This window comes from Anabrus simplex, chromosome 2 (assembly GCF_040414725.1).
Source record: "Anabrus simplex isolate iqAnaSimp1 chromosome 2, ASM4041472v1, whole genome shotgun sequence".
NCBI lineage: Eukaryota > Metazoa > Arthropoda > Insecta > Orthoptera > Tettigoniidae > Anabrus > Anabrus simplex.
In genome coordinates this window covers 935,341,010-935,359,694 of record NC_090266.1, presented here as the reverse complement: position 1 = coordinate 935,359,694, position 18,685 = coordinate 935,341,010, and the positions used below count along the sequence as shown (strand labels likewise).

Genomic DNA, 18,685 nt, shown 5'->3' with positions numbered 1-18,685 from the left:
AATTTTTATCGTGTTTGGCTGCCAGTTCCTACAAGAAAATAAAAGTAGGCCTAATGTACACGTGCTGGATTGTGCTACACAGGCAACGTAATTCTGCTAATCGCCCAAAACTGTGTACTTTAGTAAAAAAAAAAAATCTTGTCTGAAATATGATATTTATTCTTCGTGTTTTCTCTACAATTTATGCAATTGCATGCCACACACGTAGAGAGCATAATTTCTTCGATCTAATCTGTTAAAAGTATCGCACCGTATGCGGAAGAAATTATATGAATGGCGCTTAAACTATGGAGTCGCTATTTCGTCTTGGCACCACCTAGAGCGCTGTAGCAGCCATGTTAGCCACTCTATAGTCCTCTTTCTAGCTCGTTGATCACACATAACCTAATCAACTGCCATCACAAACAAAACATTACTACGGAAACATCAGAAGATTACGACTGCCATCTTGAACAGTTGACTGCTGAATGCCACATTAGTATGTCGGCATACACACAACACGTGCTCACGCAAAAAACTCCAACTAATCAATAAATCAAATCCACCATCGAGACTGTCTCTTTACATAGGTTACCTGGCCAGGCTTCTAGAAGGATGTTACCCAATACCTTTTCTCGTAAATTCTAGAGTGCCTAATACATAGTTACAATTGTAAGGAAGGTTTTACGTAGTTCTCGTCTTACCTAGTGTTATTCTGGATATTACAGTGTGTTGCACAATGTTACTGTGGATTATACATCATGTATACAGGCAATAATAAATTATATAGTATTAATTACAGGTTATTACATTAACTAAACTCACATAAATATACAGCACATATTTCATGATATAACCTCATAAATAATATGATCGTCCGTTGTTAACTTCGTAAATAATAATAATAATAATTGTACCGGGCGGTACATCTCCACGCCGCGAATTCAAATAATGCGCCAGTTGAAACCTCTCTACAGGAGAAACCCTGAACTTTAACAACGTATTAACTCAACGGTTTCTCGGAAGATGTCACTACTGTAAATTTGGTTATCTTGAAGTGTTCTGAACTGTGTCTATTTTGATTTGTGTTTGTTTGCTCCGTATCAAGAAGTTTGAACATTCTCTAACAGATGTCGCTACCCAAAACTATGGTAACACACTCTGGTGCAATGGAATGAACTTTCCTGAAGAAATATTGTATTCCTAAGTTTTATTTTTACTAAATTTTGTTCTGTGGTTTGTGGGTTGGCAATATAATCCTTTCCTTCCGCCAGTTTTGAAATTAGCCAATCATAAATTTCTGTAATTAATTTTCCACCAATAAGGTGTTTCTTCATCGTCTTGTGTATCAGTTTTTGCTGTCGGCCAATCAAAGTTTGTGGGCGGGTTATTATCATTCATGAAAGGTCTCGAATGTTCCACGAGGGTATATAAACTGCTGATTTTCTTGTCTCGGGGCCACTTCAGTAACATCTTTCGCAGTGTGTGAACATATATAGCAGGGGGCGGGAAGCGCCTCTTTCTCCAAGCAGCAGTTCATCTACAAGGTAATGACCTGTTAACATCTTCATTTCTTGCTAGCTGAGCAGTTTTAACCCGCGGGGGAAGGTTCGAATCCTTTTCAATGTAAACCTTACTGTATTCATGTAATGTAGCTGCAATTTGGGATAGAGAGTGCTTAACACTCTCGAACTCCCCTTCATTTTGAATTTGAGGTGACTATGTTTTCGTAACCGTTTTTCTCTTCCTTCTTAAAGTCTTAAACTTATTTGCCAACTAGTCACCTCCCTAGTATGGGATTAGCCCCGGTATAAGTGGCCGAGTGCCACCTAGGTTTTAAGAAGTTTCATGTAGGAGTGCAAGCTACGCCTCCAGTCAATTTGGTTTTTTGGGCCATTTAATTAACCAAGAGTTTGTTTTCTTCATGTGAAGGCCCGGTAAGTTGGGTACAAGATACCCCTGTTTCTCTGTATGTGTGCCTTAGGGGCAGTTAGGAAAGAAGTTTGTTGTAGCCTGTGATAGGCTTGTAAAATTGAGAGTGGGTCTGCTCTTTCCCTCTTAATATTGTAATTAGGAGCAAGTGCTCCTTGTACTTAGGGGTTTTCTGCCCTGTAACTATTGTGGCGGTGAGCTGAGAGTTCATAAATTAATCTTGGGGCTCTGTAAATTCTTAAATTTTTAACCTGCTACTTGGTACCTGTTACATCTTTGTTATTTGTTGTCATTTGTTGATTTTGAAAAGAAAATATAACCTTTGTTAAAGTTTTAAATTAACTTTAATTTCGTAAGTTGAGACCTATTCCCGCCCGCACCTTCTTTCACCTCTAACTACCACGGATAACTCCGTAACAATAATAATAATAATAATAATAATAATAATCATAATCATAATCATAATAATAATAATAATTCGAGTTCGATATTGGCATTATTTACCCATGGGCTAAAGAATATTGTTTCCAAGTTATATCAGTCTATTAAACTTGCGTCAGTGCTTCCTTTGTTTCCTTCAGGTGATCAATTTCTGGATTATCTTCGAGTTTCCACTATAGTCCTTTAAGTTCATTATCCTCCTTTGTCAGCTTTTATGGCAATCTCAGAATTCTGATCAGAGTCTCTGATTTACGATCTTCTGATGACTGCTGTCATTATTACTCCTTGGGATATCATTATTCGCATTAATTTAGTACTCGTCATCCAATGTATTTCCTGTTGTTGACAAGCATATCTCCTCGGCGATTTATTCCGAAGAAATATTTTGTTGCTAGTGTGGCCTTTCGTGGAGCTATATCTTTAATTTGAAGGTAAAGAGAATAATTCTGTAACTGACTGGGCGCAACATCTGGCTTTATTATCTTTCTCTCTTAAAGTTTTCTCGGAAATTTCCACCTCTAAGATGCAGGCTACAAACACGAGAATGATCGGATGGAATCCATTCACTACCCTTGGTTGATCATTGCCTTGATATATCGTTAAGTCACTTTCTCCGAAGTTCCCTACTTGAAAGAATTTCATGAAACCTCACACCTGAAGAGCTTGGATTCCCTTGCTTTTATTTACGGAAAAGAACAGAACAATTCATCATTTTACAAGCAGAAGCACACACATAAATACTTGAAGTAAACGCACCGAATCACAACAACATGGTTACCTACGGAGGTAAGCTAGGTGAGTTGGCTGGCGCACCTAGTGGAGGGTTGTGGTACTGAGAGCTCACGCTAAGCTGCATGTTTACGGCACAGCGTAAGCAGTATATAGGATTAAGACGTTGGTATGTACAACACAAGACTTGAAATAAAACATATAAAAGCCTATCACATTCTGCAATTGATGTTATACTGTATAGCGTAATAAGTAAGTTACAAGATTCTGAGCGAATGCAAAAAGACATCAACAAAATTGTGAGATGGAGAGCAAGCAATGGTGTGATGACAACCGGGGCGAAAATGCAGGCTGCAAGTTTCACAAATAGGAAGAAGGTTTTTCAGACTTTATTCAGTCAATCGATCAATCAATACTGATCTGCATTTAGGGCAGTCGCCTAGGTGACAAATTCCCCATCTGTTGTTTCCTAGGCTTTTCTTAAATGATTTCATAGAAACTGGAAATTTATTGAATATCTTCCTTGCTAAGTTATTCCTATCCCTAACTCCCCTTCCTATAAACGAATATTTGCCCCAATTTGTCCTCTTGAATTTCAACGTTATCTTCATATTTCGATCCTTCCTACTTTTAAAGACACCACTCACACTTATTCGTCTACTAATGTCATTTCACGCCATCTCTCCGCTGACAGCTCGGAACATACCACTTAGTCGAGCAGCTCATCGTCTTTCTCCCAGGTCTTCCCAGTTCAAACTTTGCAACATTTTTGTGACGCTACTGTTTTGTCTGAAATCACCCAGAACAAACCGAGATGCTTTTCTTTGGAAAAGATCCCATACACCTGAGTTGATGAGGTGAACATTTCTTATGGGGATCACCTATGTGTTTACAAGGAAATATCTTCATTTGGAATAATCACATAAACGGGATTCGTCTAGGGGCTGTAGTAAGGATATAAAAGAGAGGACATATAAGCCATTGTAAAAACCCAATTAGAGTACCGTATGGTTTGAGTGTATGGGACCTTCACCAGGTATACTTGATTCGAGAACTGGAAAAAATCCAAATAGAAGCAGCTCGATTTCCGACAAAGGAGTAGCGTTACAAAAAGACTGCAAAGTTTGGGCTGAAGAGACTTGAGGGAAAGGAGACAAGCTGCTCGACTAAGCGGTATGTGAAGAGATGGCGTGAAATGACATTAGTAGACGAATAAATTTGTGTGGTGTTTTTTTAAGTAGAAACGATGACAATATGAAGATAAAGTTAGAATTCAAGGTAGAATTACAAATTCTTTGCAATTATTTAAGAAAAGGTTAGATAAATAACAGGTAGAGTAAAAACCATCAGGGCGACTTATCTAAATGCAGATTGATTGATTGATTGATTGATTGATTGATTGATTGATTGATTGATTGATTGATTGATTGATTGATTGATTGATTGATTGATTGATTGATTGATTGATTGATTGATTGATCCAAAACACACAAATACTAAACATTATAACCTAAATATATTAATATATATTAGACTGAACTGATTTAAAATATCAAGATAAAACTTATAGCATACGTTCCAAAGAGAATACCAACAACGACAATAATAATAATAATAATAATAATAATATTTTTTTGCTAGGGGCTTTACGTCGCACCGACACAGATAGGTCTTATGGCGACGATGGGATAGGAAAGGCCTAGGAGTTGGAAGGAAGCGGCCGTGGCCTTAATTAAGGTACAACCCCAGCATTTGCCTGGTGTGAAAATGGGAAACCACGGAAAACCATCTTCAGGGCTGCCGATAGTGGGATTCGAACCTACTATCTCCCGGATGCAAGCTCACAGCCGCGCGCCTCTACGCGCACGGCCAACTCGCCCGGTAAAATAATAATAATAATAATAATAATAATAATAATAATAATAATAATAAACACGAGATTACAAGGGACGCAGATAACACAATATACACTTCTATCACTATCAGAAAAGCGAATGAGTCACGTGGGAAGGAGCTCCTATACAACAGCTGACGGCGCGGTCGCAGCGCTCTTCTTCTTCTTCTTCTTCTTCTCCTTCTTCTTGATATTTGATTGGGTTTGGTATTTAACTAACGCCCAGTTCTAATACTTTATGAATGAAACACTTCACAACACTCTTAACCACTTATTTATGATTAATAATAAACACTTTATCTCACAGATTTTAAAGCTGGTAAAACTGTAACCTTCTTGGTTATTACCATGTAGGGATCGTACATTAGTTTGTGGAAGTAATGCAACTATTCAGAAAGTACTTTAACACAATGATCTCTAGTAGGAGTGAAAATCTACATCGTGTGGGTATAAGGGGAATAGACCTAGGAGTAAGCACGTGGACACATGGCCCTATATCTTCACGCCGAAGTGGTCGATCTTGGCGTCTTGCTACTATGACATACTTGACCGGGTCTACAATTGGGAAGGACATAGAAAATAACTGAACTACTAAAGGAGCTAGTATTGAGGATGGGATAACACAAATCAGAGCGTTGTAATGTAGATATTGCTCAATGTGTATGTGAAAAGTACCAAGAACGTGTGTTATTACGAACGACGTGTTACCCTAATCCTTACCTATTGAATTTTGATCTTTCTAACAAAAGAACAACGGACCATGACACGTGTGATAGACTCGACAAATGACAGTAGCAGTGCGAACAAGGGTCTCAGTAGCTGTAGTAGTTGTATATCAAACAAAACCGAAACAAATCTTAAATAGTCATAGGAGACAGTGAGAAGTAAGAATTTTTTAAATGACACAACTATTAATGAAAACATTAACCGGATGGAATTTCTTATAGTATGATTTTCGTATCATCTAGAAATCTGTTTAATATGTATATTACCTCCGGTGTCGGGTGTAAACAAGACAATCAACACTTGTTGGAAGCGGTAGTCGTAAACGTATTAGACTTGTAAGTAACCGTGTTCGAGCTTGAATATATAACGGACACTGTGAAATGAGGTGATTTGCATCCGCCTCATTTGAACCACACTGACATATCGGTTGGTTGACAATGTTGAATCGATATTTATACCTGGCCGTAAGCGCATGGTTTAAACGTAGCCTAATAATATTTATTATATGACGCCGTGTGTATGTTGTTCGTTGATACCAGTGTTTGGATTGGCAGAGAGGGTTGGATTCTGTGATAGAATTTCCCTTTTATACTTGCAGTTTCATTCCAGAACTGTTGCCATGTTGATTTTTATGTTTCTTTAGTATTGGAATTACGTCAGTTACTGGAGTCATAAATGTCATTGTAGGGGTGTTGAGCAGTGATGCTTCTTTGGCAGCTTTATCCGCTTTTTCATTACCGGGAATATTTTTATGCGCCGGAACCCATATATTCGTAATCTGTATACCATCATTATGTAAGTCATATAGTAGCTGCTTAACATTATAAACATACCAGTTAAGCGTGAATTTAGAGGACTTGATCGATTGTAACGCTGATAGTGAATCTGTGAAGATATTGGCATTTGGAATTGTTTCGTTTTTTATATACAGTGGTGTTTGTCTCATCGCTATAAGTTCTGCTGTGAATATAAAGAAATACGGGTGGAGCTTATATAGTTCAAAGTGTTGCATTCGTTCATAATAAAACGCTGCGCCTACTCCACAGGTATTCTTAGATCCATCGGTATAGAAATTATGACCAATATTAGAGTATGATAAACGAAGTTTTTTCGAGGTTGATGAAAACGTAGAGATTTTATACTGTAGCAAAGCAAAAGTAGTAGTTGTAGCTTTTATAGTATCTGGGTAGTATTGGACTACGTCATACGATACTGTATAATGGGGGAGGTTTGCGCTCCTTATGATATTGGTTTCTGTGTCGATACGTGTTGGAATACGCTTATTAGAGCAGGGGTTCTTTTATCTCTTATACTATACGAATTGTATCGTTCATACAGTAGTTGGAGTTTCGGTACAATACGATTAGAAACTGTTATTAAACGTCGTAGTAGGTACTTGGAAGCAAGGTATTGTCGGTGGTTCTCCCGTTTCCACTTGCAAAGCATTCGTCGGTGTAGATTTTAATGCACCAAAACAAGTACGTAATGTTTGGTGTTGTATAGTATTTAGCTTATCCAGCGTTGAGGGATTAGCAATATCAATGATATGTGCGCAATAATCTAATCTTGAACGAATTGTATCGCAGTACACTGAATTGGCTGTTGTAGGGACTGCCCCCCATGATCGTCTCATTATAGCTTTGAGCAGTTTTATATCATTAGCAGCCGTATTTCTGAGGTAGTGGACATGACTAAAAAAAATTAGTTTGTTATCTAGGATGATGCCTAGATATTTATGATGTGTATTTATCGGTATCTCATAGGAAGCCACTGTTAGTGGTTCAGTGTTTTAGATCCGTTTCTGCGTAAACATGAGTGCTGAACACTTATATGGAGATAATGATAAACCATGGGCACTTAGCCAGTTCTGTACTTCAAGCATTACTTTAGTAATAGTATTACGTGCACTATCAATATCTCTCTCTGACGTGTAAATGACTATATCATCCGCATAGAGTAAAATACGGGCATATTGTAGTACAAGTTGTTCTAGGTTTGAGAGATACTAGGCAAAAAATTTGCCACTAAAAATATCGCCCTGTGGAATTCCATCCGTAGCCTGACGTGAAAGAGGTGGAGAATCAGGGTGTTTTATTATTAGCTTTCTACATGTAAGGAGGTTTCGGACTAGTGTGATGAACGAAATAGGAATGCCTTTGCATGATAATGAGGCCCATAACATATGCAATGGGACGGAATCAAACGCCCCCCGTAGGCTATATCCAGAAAAATTGCAGTTGTGTGGTATTTGCGTGTTTTAGCAAGCAATATGTCAGTTAGTAGGATATTAATGGCATCATGTGAACTGCGACCTTTAAAATATGCATATTGGTATTTGGGAACTAATTCATGGTATTCTAAGTGCCATAAAAACGTTGCAGTATTATTTTTAAAAATGTTTTACGTATACAAGATGCTAATACTATTCCACGAATACTCTTGTGATCGTTCAACGGTAGACGTGGTTTGGGAATAGGTATTAAGAAAAATTTATTCCAGTCTGGAGGGGTAGAGGTTTGTAGGACTTAGCGGTAGTGATTAACAAGTTCTTGTAAGGCCTGATTGGGGAGGGCTTTTATCATCGTGTAATTAATGTAATCCAGACCAGGTGTGGATGATTTACATTTTTGTAACGTAGCTGTGAGTTCACGTAGGGTGATGTTCCGTAACAAAACCGAAGATGATCGTGTAGAATCGTTGCTTTCAGGGATAAACTGTGGGACCACCGTATTCGGAGTTAATGAGTAAAGGAATTGTTTCAATATATCGGGCTGAATTAAAGGTCTAGTAATTTGTGTGGAGACACGCGTCAGTGCTCTGACCGCGTTCCACAAACTTGCTACTGATAAATAGTTATGGAAAGAACTGATAAATGTTTGCCATGCTTTGCGTCTTTCTTGGTGGAATATGCGGCGTAATGTAGCAGTATGGTGTTTCAGCCGAATATAATTCCCTAAGTTTAATGTTTTCCGATAGGTTTTAAAAAGGCGTTTCCGTTTAAGAATTAAGTGGTGCGTTAAGTGTTTGTTTAAATGGGTGATAACATTCCAGATATTGATATATCATTTGATAGAGAGTATTGTAATTGAAATCATCGGCTGTATGTTTCTCAATCTGTTTGAGTATAAATATCTTGAACGCCTCGGGAACAAACTTATGTAAAGAGCGTGTTGTACTCGTTACTTTATGGGACCATGGGGGTTGCACTATTGATCCGGAACCATGAGTATTAAATATTGGAAAGTGATCACTGCTATGGGTATCACTTAATGTACGCCAGGTAGTTGTGGATGCTATATTATAACTGCATAATGAAATATTCACTGCACTGGGAGGTGCTCCAGGGGGGTTAGTCTAGTCGGTGACCCATCATTGAGAATAACTAGGTTACTTTGCTGTAGTGCATTCAAGAAGTTAGTTCCCCTAGGTGTATCAACTTGGGAACCCCATTGGGTATGGTGAATATTCATGTCCCCTAAAATAAGTAGCTGGCTGGTATCGGGGAATTGTTGAAAAAATTGTTGCCATTGCATATATGATATATATTGATCAGGTGGGCAATATATATTTATGACATATATATTATTATATATTATACCAAGTACACTGACTGACAGAGCAAATGCAACACCAAGAAGGAGTGGTCAGAACTTTATGCCAATTGCAGGGTAGACTGACGTCACTGAGGTATGCTCATGATGTGAAATGCGTAGCGAACGATAAATGGGACACGGCGTTGGCGAATGGCCCACTTCGTACCGTGATTTCTCAGCCGACAGTCATTGTAGAACGTGTTGTCGTGTGCCACAGGACACGTGTATAGCTAAGAATGCCAGGCCGCCGTCAACGGAGGTATTTCCAGCAGACAGACGACTTTACGAGGGGTATGGTGATCGGGCTGAGAAGGGCAGGTTGGTCGCTTCGTCAAATCGCAGCCGATACCCATAGGGATGTGTCCACGGTGCAGCGCCTGTGGCGAAGATGGTTGGCGCAGGGACATGTGGCACGTGCGAGGGGTCCAGGCGCAGCCCGAGTGACGTCAGCACGCGAGGATCGGCGCATCCGCCGCCAAGCGGTGGCAGCCCCGCACGCCATGTCAACCGCCATTCTTCAGCATGTGCAAGACACCCTGGCTGTTCCAATATCGACCAGAACAATTTCCCGTCGATTGGTTGAAGGAGGCCTGCACTCCCGGCGTCCGCTCAGAAGACTACCATTGACTCCACAGCATAGACGTGCACGCCTGGCATGGTGCCGGGCTAGAGCGACTTGGATGAGGGAATGGCGGAACGTCGTGTTCTCCGATGAGTCACGCTTCTGTTCTGTCAGTGATAGTCACCGCAGACGAGTGTGGCGTCGGCGTGGAGAAAGGTCAAATCCGGCAGTAACTGTGGAGCGCCCTACCGCTAGACAACACGGCATCATGGTTTGGGGCGCTATTGCGTATGATTCCACGTCACCTCTAGTGCGTATTCAAGGCACGTTAAATGCCCACCGCTACGTGCAGCATGTGCTGCGGCCGGTGGCACTCCCGTACCTTCAGGGGCTGCCCAATGCTCTGTTTCAGCAGGATAATGCCCGCCCACACACTGCTCGCATCTCCCAACAGGCTCTACGAGGTGTACAGATGCTTCCGTGGCCAGCGTACTCTCCGGATCTCTCACCAATCGAACACGTGTGGGATCTCATTGGACGCCGTTTGCAAACTCTGCCCCAGCCTCGTACGGACGACCAACTGTGGCAAATGGTTGACAGAGAATGGAGAACCATCCCTCAGGACACCATCCGCACTCTTATTGACTCTGTACCTCGACGTGTTTCTGCGTGCATCGCCGCTCGCGGTGGTCCTACATCCTATTGAGTCAATGCCGTGCGCATTGTGTAACCTGCATATCGGTTTGAAATAAACATCAATTATTCATCCGTGCCGTCTCTGTTTTTTCCCCAACTTTCATCCCCTTCGAACCACTCCTCCTTGGTGTTGCATTGTCACTGTCAGTCAGTGTACATATGTATTAGGTATTTGGTATTGGGGATGAAATAGCTGATATGTGAATGATTGATGTATGAGAAATGCTACTCCATCATACCCCGGGCCGTCTTTGCGCTCAATTTGGAAAGAAGGTATAGAAAAATCATTATCGGGCGCAAGCCAATTTTCTTGTAGGACTACTATAGCCGGTGTTGTTTCTTTTATCAATATTCGCAATTCATGATATTTATTCCGAATACTTCTAGCATTCAATTGAATTATTTGCATTGTCTTGATTAAATAGGAGCTGGAGGCTGTCGCAGAATTGTCCAATCATGGTTAACATAATAGGTTGACCCTTAAGTAATGGTGGTAGTAACAACATGAGCGGCTGGGGATGTGAAGGGGAGTTTTGCTGAGCCTGTATTTGTACGTGCCGAGGAAGTTGATAGTGTTGCAGAATTTGCATATGCCCCATACGATCGTAACCGGGAGTTGGTTTGGGTGGCAAATGTTGAACAATAACCTGTGTAATCTTCCGCTTACGCGGAGCTTCAACAAGAGTTGGAGACGCATGAGTATGTAGGGGGGGGGGGTTGAAGAGTATCTTGTGGAGCTATTGGCTGTGGATATAGACGAGAAGCAGCCTCAGAAAAGGATACATTCTTTAGGCACATTAATTTTTTTATGTCGGCTTGGCGTTTGTGTACATCACATTCAGTCGAACCCGTTACATGTTGCTTATTGCAGTGCAAACATTGTATTACATTAGATAGATAATCAGCTGTCACGTTATTTAAAGCACAATCCCTGCATTAAAGGTGGAAGATTGACATTTTCTTAGAGTGTGGCCATATCTTTGGCATTTCACACAAATAATTTGATAAACTAAATGGAGTAACTTCTAACACAACTTGAAAAATAGAGACATATTTGGGAAGATGTTTCGCACAAAAGACAACTTTGACTGAGCCAGTCGGCACATATACTACCTTCCCCTCTTCTATAGTCTTACGATTTAGCGTTTGTACAGAACGTACCTTTATATCACTTTTAATTAGGGCTAATATGTCAGCTTCTGTAAGATTTTTCTCAACCCCTCTAATTATAACAATCCGAAATAATTTTGAATGTGGTATGAACGCCTGTAAATTGTGTGTGGCAAGAAAGTTACTCTGTAAAAATGAGTTAGCATGTAGGGCAGATTGAAACGTGATCTGCATCCTGTTTCTCCCTTTTGGTTGAATAGAGTGAACATGAAAATTACTTTCATGTAGAAGTCTTCCGAGTGCCATTGGATGTAGGTTGCCAAGGTTATTCGTATTTTTGGCGGACATAAATACAATATATGGACCTTGGTGATTGGTTGGGTAGCTATAGGAAGCACACTTATTGTTAGTGGTTTTAGTAGTTGAATTATTAGCATTATTAGGTGGAGGATTATTAGCCACAGAGTTATCCTTAAAGTTATTTGATGAATTTTGATTCGTCTTCACTGTTTCTACATGATCTACATTTTCATTAGCTGAAGGATCAGGTCCTTCATCTCCTCCACTGTCACTATCCATATTGCCCCACACTGTGCACTCTACCAATCTTCAAGCACTAAGTAGAAAAATCTAGAACCGACCCGATACTACACAACCGCACGCGCTATACAATCTCACCACTCAACGGAGTGAACGAGACTGATTCAGTCGTACGATTTGTTTGCATTCGGTCGCAGCGCTCAAATGACAACACTCTTCTTAGACGATTTTATTTTTAACATTACGGTTTACCAACAAAGAAAGATCTCCCTCACAGAGTATAGTGTAATATAAACTATGATATGTTTTTAGTACCAAACTCCAATTTAAATGCACTTATTATTATTATTATTATTATTATTATTATTATTATTATTATTATTATTATTATTATTATTATTATTATTATTATTATTATTATTATTATTATTATTATTATTATTATTATTATTATTATTATTATTATTATTATTATTATTATTATTATTATTATTATTATTATTGTACGTTTACTTCAAGATGACACGGGAAGCGCAGTATCCCGCTCATATGGCATCCGAGATAGGTGACTTGAGCACCATCTACACGATTAGAGTGGAATTATCAACACGTGCGAAAGCGCAGTTCCTTTTTTATTCTTATTTTTAAAGGGAGCTTGACGTGCGACACTCTGATCTAGTGGGTCAAAATGAACTCCTGTTATCTTTGACGTAACAGGCAGTAAACAGTGCGTTGCTATGAGGAATGATAAAAAACTTCTCTCTCTTTTACCCAAGCAAGATCCATAGGTCATTTCGGTGCAGACTGACTTACCAATTACAGAAATTTCGTTTGTTGTTTCTCCTTTTTTTTTTTCCTTAATTGAGTTCTGAAGCATTTTGCCGTCCTTATTTGAAGTTATGTAAATTTTACTAGTAAGATTGTGCTCTATTGTTTTGTTTTATTGATGCATAAATTATCTCTTCGTCTGTTATAATGTTGGTAGTTGCGTCTTGCGTAAAATTAATCGTCAATAGAAACAATGACTTCGCATTCGAACTGACTGTAGGTTAAGAACATGTGGACCATTAATATGGCGGGATATATTAAATTTATTTCGAGAGTTGGACACAAAGTGTCAACGTTAAACGCTAAGGTAAAAATGCGCTATGCTTCTTGCTTGTCCTGTTCTGTTAAAATATATGTGGTGATATATTTGGGGCAATGAAAAACATGCATGCGGAACTGTTAATGTATCTAGGAAATGTCTGCTTTTAAATAAGCGTTAGTATTTCAACTATTGAATGTCATTCTCAGTGAAGGCTTGCTTCGTTTTTGTTCTTTCCTCCGAGATTGATTTTTTCCGACAATCCCGGCCTCTAAATCGCATACAACTACCTGTTGCTGTTGATGTTTTGGCTCTTACTTCGGCCGTTTTCTCGAAGTTCACAAGTAAATGACTAAGAGGAAAAAAAAAAGACCTGCGTATCTGTGATTCACAAGAAACAATATTTTGCCTCAATAACTCTGTATGTAACTGGTGAGCCCATAAATCTGCTTGCGAATCGTTGTCCCACCAGGATCATGATCTTCCTACTGTTAACTGAATTTCATTCTAAGATGTCTATGTACCATTTTAGCAGCAAATATCTTGATGGTGTCCATGCCTGATTTCCAGGTTATAAAATTTAATACCTCAATCATTTACTCGTGTAGATAAATTGCCCGAAGCATGGTAGGGATAACCAAGTGTGGGAATGTTTCTTGAAAACAATGCATCATCATCATCATCAGTTTGCCCTTCCAGTGAGCCGGGTAGGATGTTTGAAAAGAAGCATCTTCTAAAGTTGCCTATTCAAAAAGATTTTGTTGTCCATGACAGATTCCCAATTCCATCCTCTTCTCTCCACATCTTCCCTCCGTGCATTATTTTTCTTGGTCTTCCAGGTGGTCTCCTACCTGTTATTCTCTTTTACAAATATGCATTCTATTCATTCGTTTAACATGCCCAAACCATTTAAGTCTAGATGACCTAAGTCTTTCCTCCATCGATTCATTTAGACCTAGGTCGTGTCTTTTGGAGGGCAGTAATAAGAAATTTCATTTCACGGGTTTGAATCCTACTACAATCCTTTGATGTTACTGTGCAGGTTTCCAGAGAATATGGAAGGATGGGAATGAAATATTACTTATACAGGGTCATTTTTGTTATTGTGGACCTTCTCATCCCATAGTAGGTGTCTAATGATACTGTAAAAGTTAGAGCTTTTGGTTACTCTGTTTGTTATTTCTATCTCAGATCTATTATTACTAGCCATTACGCTTCCTAAATATCTGAATTGGTGTACTACTTCAACTTGGTGGACCTGTATTTTTATGTTGCATTCTGTATTATGTCTGCTTTTTTTCACTGCTACTGTTTTTGATGGGTTCAGTTTCATTCCATAATCATCAAACTTCTTACACCATGCATTCAGATTATTTTGCACTCCCTTCTCTGTTTCATCCCATATTGCCACATCATCTGCAGACACCAGAGCCTGAAGATCTTTATTACCTTTTCCATTTAGTTCTTTTAAAATGGTATCCATAACTGCTATGAATAGAAGAGGTGATAAGCCACTTCCCTGTTGTACTCCTTTGGTTGTATTGAACCATTCAGAGTGACCATGTCCAATATTGACACAGCTTTTGCAATTAGTATATGGCATTTGGATCTTCTTAATAAGGTACTCCGGTACACCAAGTTTTCTAAGACTTTTCCAAATAGTTGATCTAGGAACATTATCATACACCTTTTCAAGGTCCATAAACATAATAATTAGGTCTTTTCCTCTTTCCCAGTGTTTCTCTGCCAACATCCTCAAAGCAAATATCAGATCTGTCGTGCTTCTTCCAGCCCTAAAGCCATGTTGTTCCTCTTCTAAGATAGGCTCTAGTATATCCCTTACTCTGGCTTCAGTGATCTCCATAATTTTAAGGCCATGTGATAAGAGCGTAATTTTCACTTTTCCTTCTACTCCCTCTCTTAAAGATAGGAACTATTGCCTCTTTTGTCCAATCTTCAGGTATTTTGTTATCCTTCTATATTGTTCTAAGAACTCTATACAGCCACTGTATTCCTGGCAGACCAGCAGCTTTAATTATGTCAGCTGTAACTTCATCAGCTCCTGCTGACTCACCACTTCTCATCCTATAGAGAGCTTGCTCTACTTCAGTCCATGTAATTGTGATATCTTCCTCTATTATTTTCTGTCATATATCCTCAACAGAGATTTCATTAGGGCCATTTAGGAGCTTGTCAAAAGCTTCCTAGAAAAACTAGAGGACATCACTGATGAAGAGAACATAATGATAATTTGGGATTTTAATGCCCAGGTAGGAACTGATAGGTCAGGTTATGAAGGAATTATTAGTCCATATGGATTTGGTAATAGAAATGAGGAGGGTGAACTTCTGCTTGATCTATGTACACAAAACCAACTTCTGGTGAAGAACTCGTGGTTTCAGAAACGGGATAGCCACAAGATAACGAAAAGAATGCAAATTACAGTTAAAATCTTGCCACCGTGATCTTTATATTTGGTATATACTTGTTCCTCTTCCACTATACAGTCATCTTAAATATACTGTTAAAGCCCATGTATGGTAATAATCTACATCAGGCCATAATTTCTGGAGGCCTAGACCAACTACTTCATTTCAAACATGATGTAATGTTCTGCATATTGAATTTTAAACAGTCTTATGAATTGCATCTGAATAATTTTTCTTTTAGTCAAACCTTGATAATTCTTTGTAAGAAAGCAATCAATTTCATTATTTGACTAGCAGCCATCTGTACCTAATTCAGATGAAAACGAAGCATGTAAAGGTCCTTTCTTTCCCTCATAAATCTGATATTTTATGGCATTTTATCACTAAAGCATCCAGGATATAATGGGTTTTTTTTGCTATTGGCTTTACATCGCACCGACACAGATAGGTCTTATGGCGACGAGGATATAATATTAGCTTGTGTCATAGACGTAGTGTCACGTTATTCATTTAACATGAGGTGACTCCAAAGGCCTTCATATTATTATTGTATATTCCAAAACTTTGTTAGACACATTTGCATCTAACTTTATTGGGTCAATTTTGTCCATTTTCTTGGCAAAGTGCACATTGATGGTTAGAATACACATTTGTTAAATGTGCTCCAGTGCTGTGCTTGCAGATCACTTTGCATCTGAAGTAGACAGGCTATGAATATTGAGGAACGTGGGAATATTCACAATTCGCATCCAGTATTTTGCATGTAAATGGAATAAGTAAGTTGTGAGCCATTGTCAGCAAATCCATGAGTATTCGACAAACTTGTATATTCTTTCCAAATAACTGAATCTGCAGGGATAACTATTTCATTTCATCATCTTTCTTGTAATATAAACAACAATATTTACTTATAAGCCTTATTTTCAGTTCTTCCAGTCCCAGTTTCATCCATAGCTGTGACAATATGGAAGCTGCTGGGGTATGGGTGGTACTGAGTAATGACATTTGGAGCATAACCAGAGCATTTGAGTGTTATGAAAGGTGCTGCTCATGGGGTTAGTTGTGCTGCAATAGCACTGTCTGGCCCAGCGGGGAAAGCAATGGCAAACTACCTCACACCTTATTTTGGCGCTGCCATTGGTTTTTGTGGCACATATTGCCACATCATCTGCAGACACCAGAGCCTGAAGATCTTTATTACCTTTTCCATTTAGTTCTTTTAAAATGGTATCCATAACTGCTATGAATAGAAGAGGTGATAAGGCACTTCCCTGTTGTACTCCTTTGGTTGTATTGAACCATTCAGAGTGACCATGTCCAATATTGACACAGCTTTTGCAATTAGTATATGGCATTTGGATCTTCCTAATAAGGTTGGTCTCTGGGCTGATGACCTAACAGACACAGACGTTTTCAGTTCTGCCTACCGACTGACTCAAAAGCCCAAGTTTTTATTACTTTAGGTGGGTGATCAAATAAATATTATTGATTATTAGGTAGAAACAAAACAAAAATATTTAATAATAATAATAATAATAATAATAATATATTCAGCTTAAGTAACTAACAAGAAGCTAAAACAAAATATAATAAAGTATTTGAGATAGGCCTATGATGCAATCAGTACAGAAGTCTTTCAAGTGGTATTGTGATTTGCTGAGAATATTGTAAGAAAACTTCAGGGAGTATTTGCATAAGAAGTAGCTGAACTTAGGATCAAGTAATTCTTGCCACTTGAGTACAAAGACAGCCATCACTCAAGCAATTGCAATGGTTCACAAGTTAGGACATAATTACACTAACCCAACCACTAATCAAGTATTTTGATAATCTAGGTATTGCAGTAAATCATTTTTCCTCGTTTAAAGTAGAATGGTGTGAATACTGCTATAGTCCTATTCGAACCTCACCATCAGCAGCCCTGAGGAAGGTTGTCTGTGGTTTCCCATTTTTACAACAGGCAAATATTGGGGCTAGACCTTAATTATGGTCATGGCTGCTTCCTTACCAATCCTAGCCCCTTTCCCATCCTTGCATCACAAAAAAACCTTTGAGAGTGTTACTGCAACGTTAAACTAATAGCAAAAAAGAAAGAGGTAGTTGTATTATTCTATAAGGCTTAATTTCAATATTTTATTTCCAGTGTACTTCACTTTAGATTGCAGAGCTGAATGGTTCAGAGTTCAAATGACAGAGTGCTGGCCTTCTGAACTCAAATTGGTAGGTTCAATCCCAAAAACACATTACAATTTGTTTTATGTCGCACCGACACAGATAGGTCTTATGGCGATGATGGGATAGGAGTGGGAAGGAAGCGGCTATGGTCTTAATTAAGGTACAGCCCCTGAATTTGCCTGGCGTGAAAATGAGAAACAATGGAAAACCATTTTCAATGCTGCTGACAGTGGGATTCGAACCCACTATCTCCTGAATGCAAGCTCACAACTGCGCGACCCTAACTACTCGGCCAACTTACTTGCTGGTTCATTTCCAGCTCGGTCTGTTTGTATTTGGAGGTGCTTAAATAGTCCAGCCTCATCCCTGTAAATTTACTGGCACGTAAAGGAAGTGCGGGTGAAAATTCCAGCACCTTGGCATTACCGAAAACTGTGAAAGTACTTAGAGGGACATAAAATCAATAACATTATTATTATTACCACCACTTTAGTCTAATGACATCCGTACTTGTAATCTGGGACACTTCCAGAAGGTTTCCTTGGGATTTGTTATGAGTCCATCCAAACTATCCAGTGTAAGTTGCTGTTCATTTCTCTTTACTCCCTGTACTTTCTGATGATGATAAATGAACACAAATTACACTAATAATTAGAGTTAATTTTGTGCAAAAGAGTGTCACTGACTTCTTCTCATGTTTCATGCACATAACGTGATATTGGTCACAGATTCCTTGACATAGTAGACAGACATAATTTCCGACCAGTTCTTCAAAGTGTCAGAGCTTTTTTT

The 18,685-nt window shown here is 38.9% G+C and overlaps 1 protein-coding gene across 2 annotated transcripts in view; it reads left to right on the top strand.

Moving 5' to 3' along the window:
- Positions 1-12,929: 12,929 nt before the first annotated feature.
- Dbct (Dihydrolipoamide branched chain transacylase E2) overlaps positions 12,930-18,685 on the top strand; it is a 176,945-nt gene continuing 171,189 nt past the window's right edge. The window contains exon 1 of one of the 2 annotated variants that reach the window (XM_067139566.2): positions 12,930-13,337. In XM_067139566.2, the coding sequence (XP_066995667.2) occupies positions 13,260-13,337 (78 nt within the window). In that variant the 5' untranslated portion in view covers positions 12,930-13,259. The remainder of the gene's footprint in view (positions 13,338-18,685) is intronic. The other variant, XM_067139565.2, reaches the window with a different exon arrangement.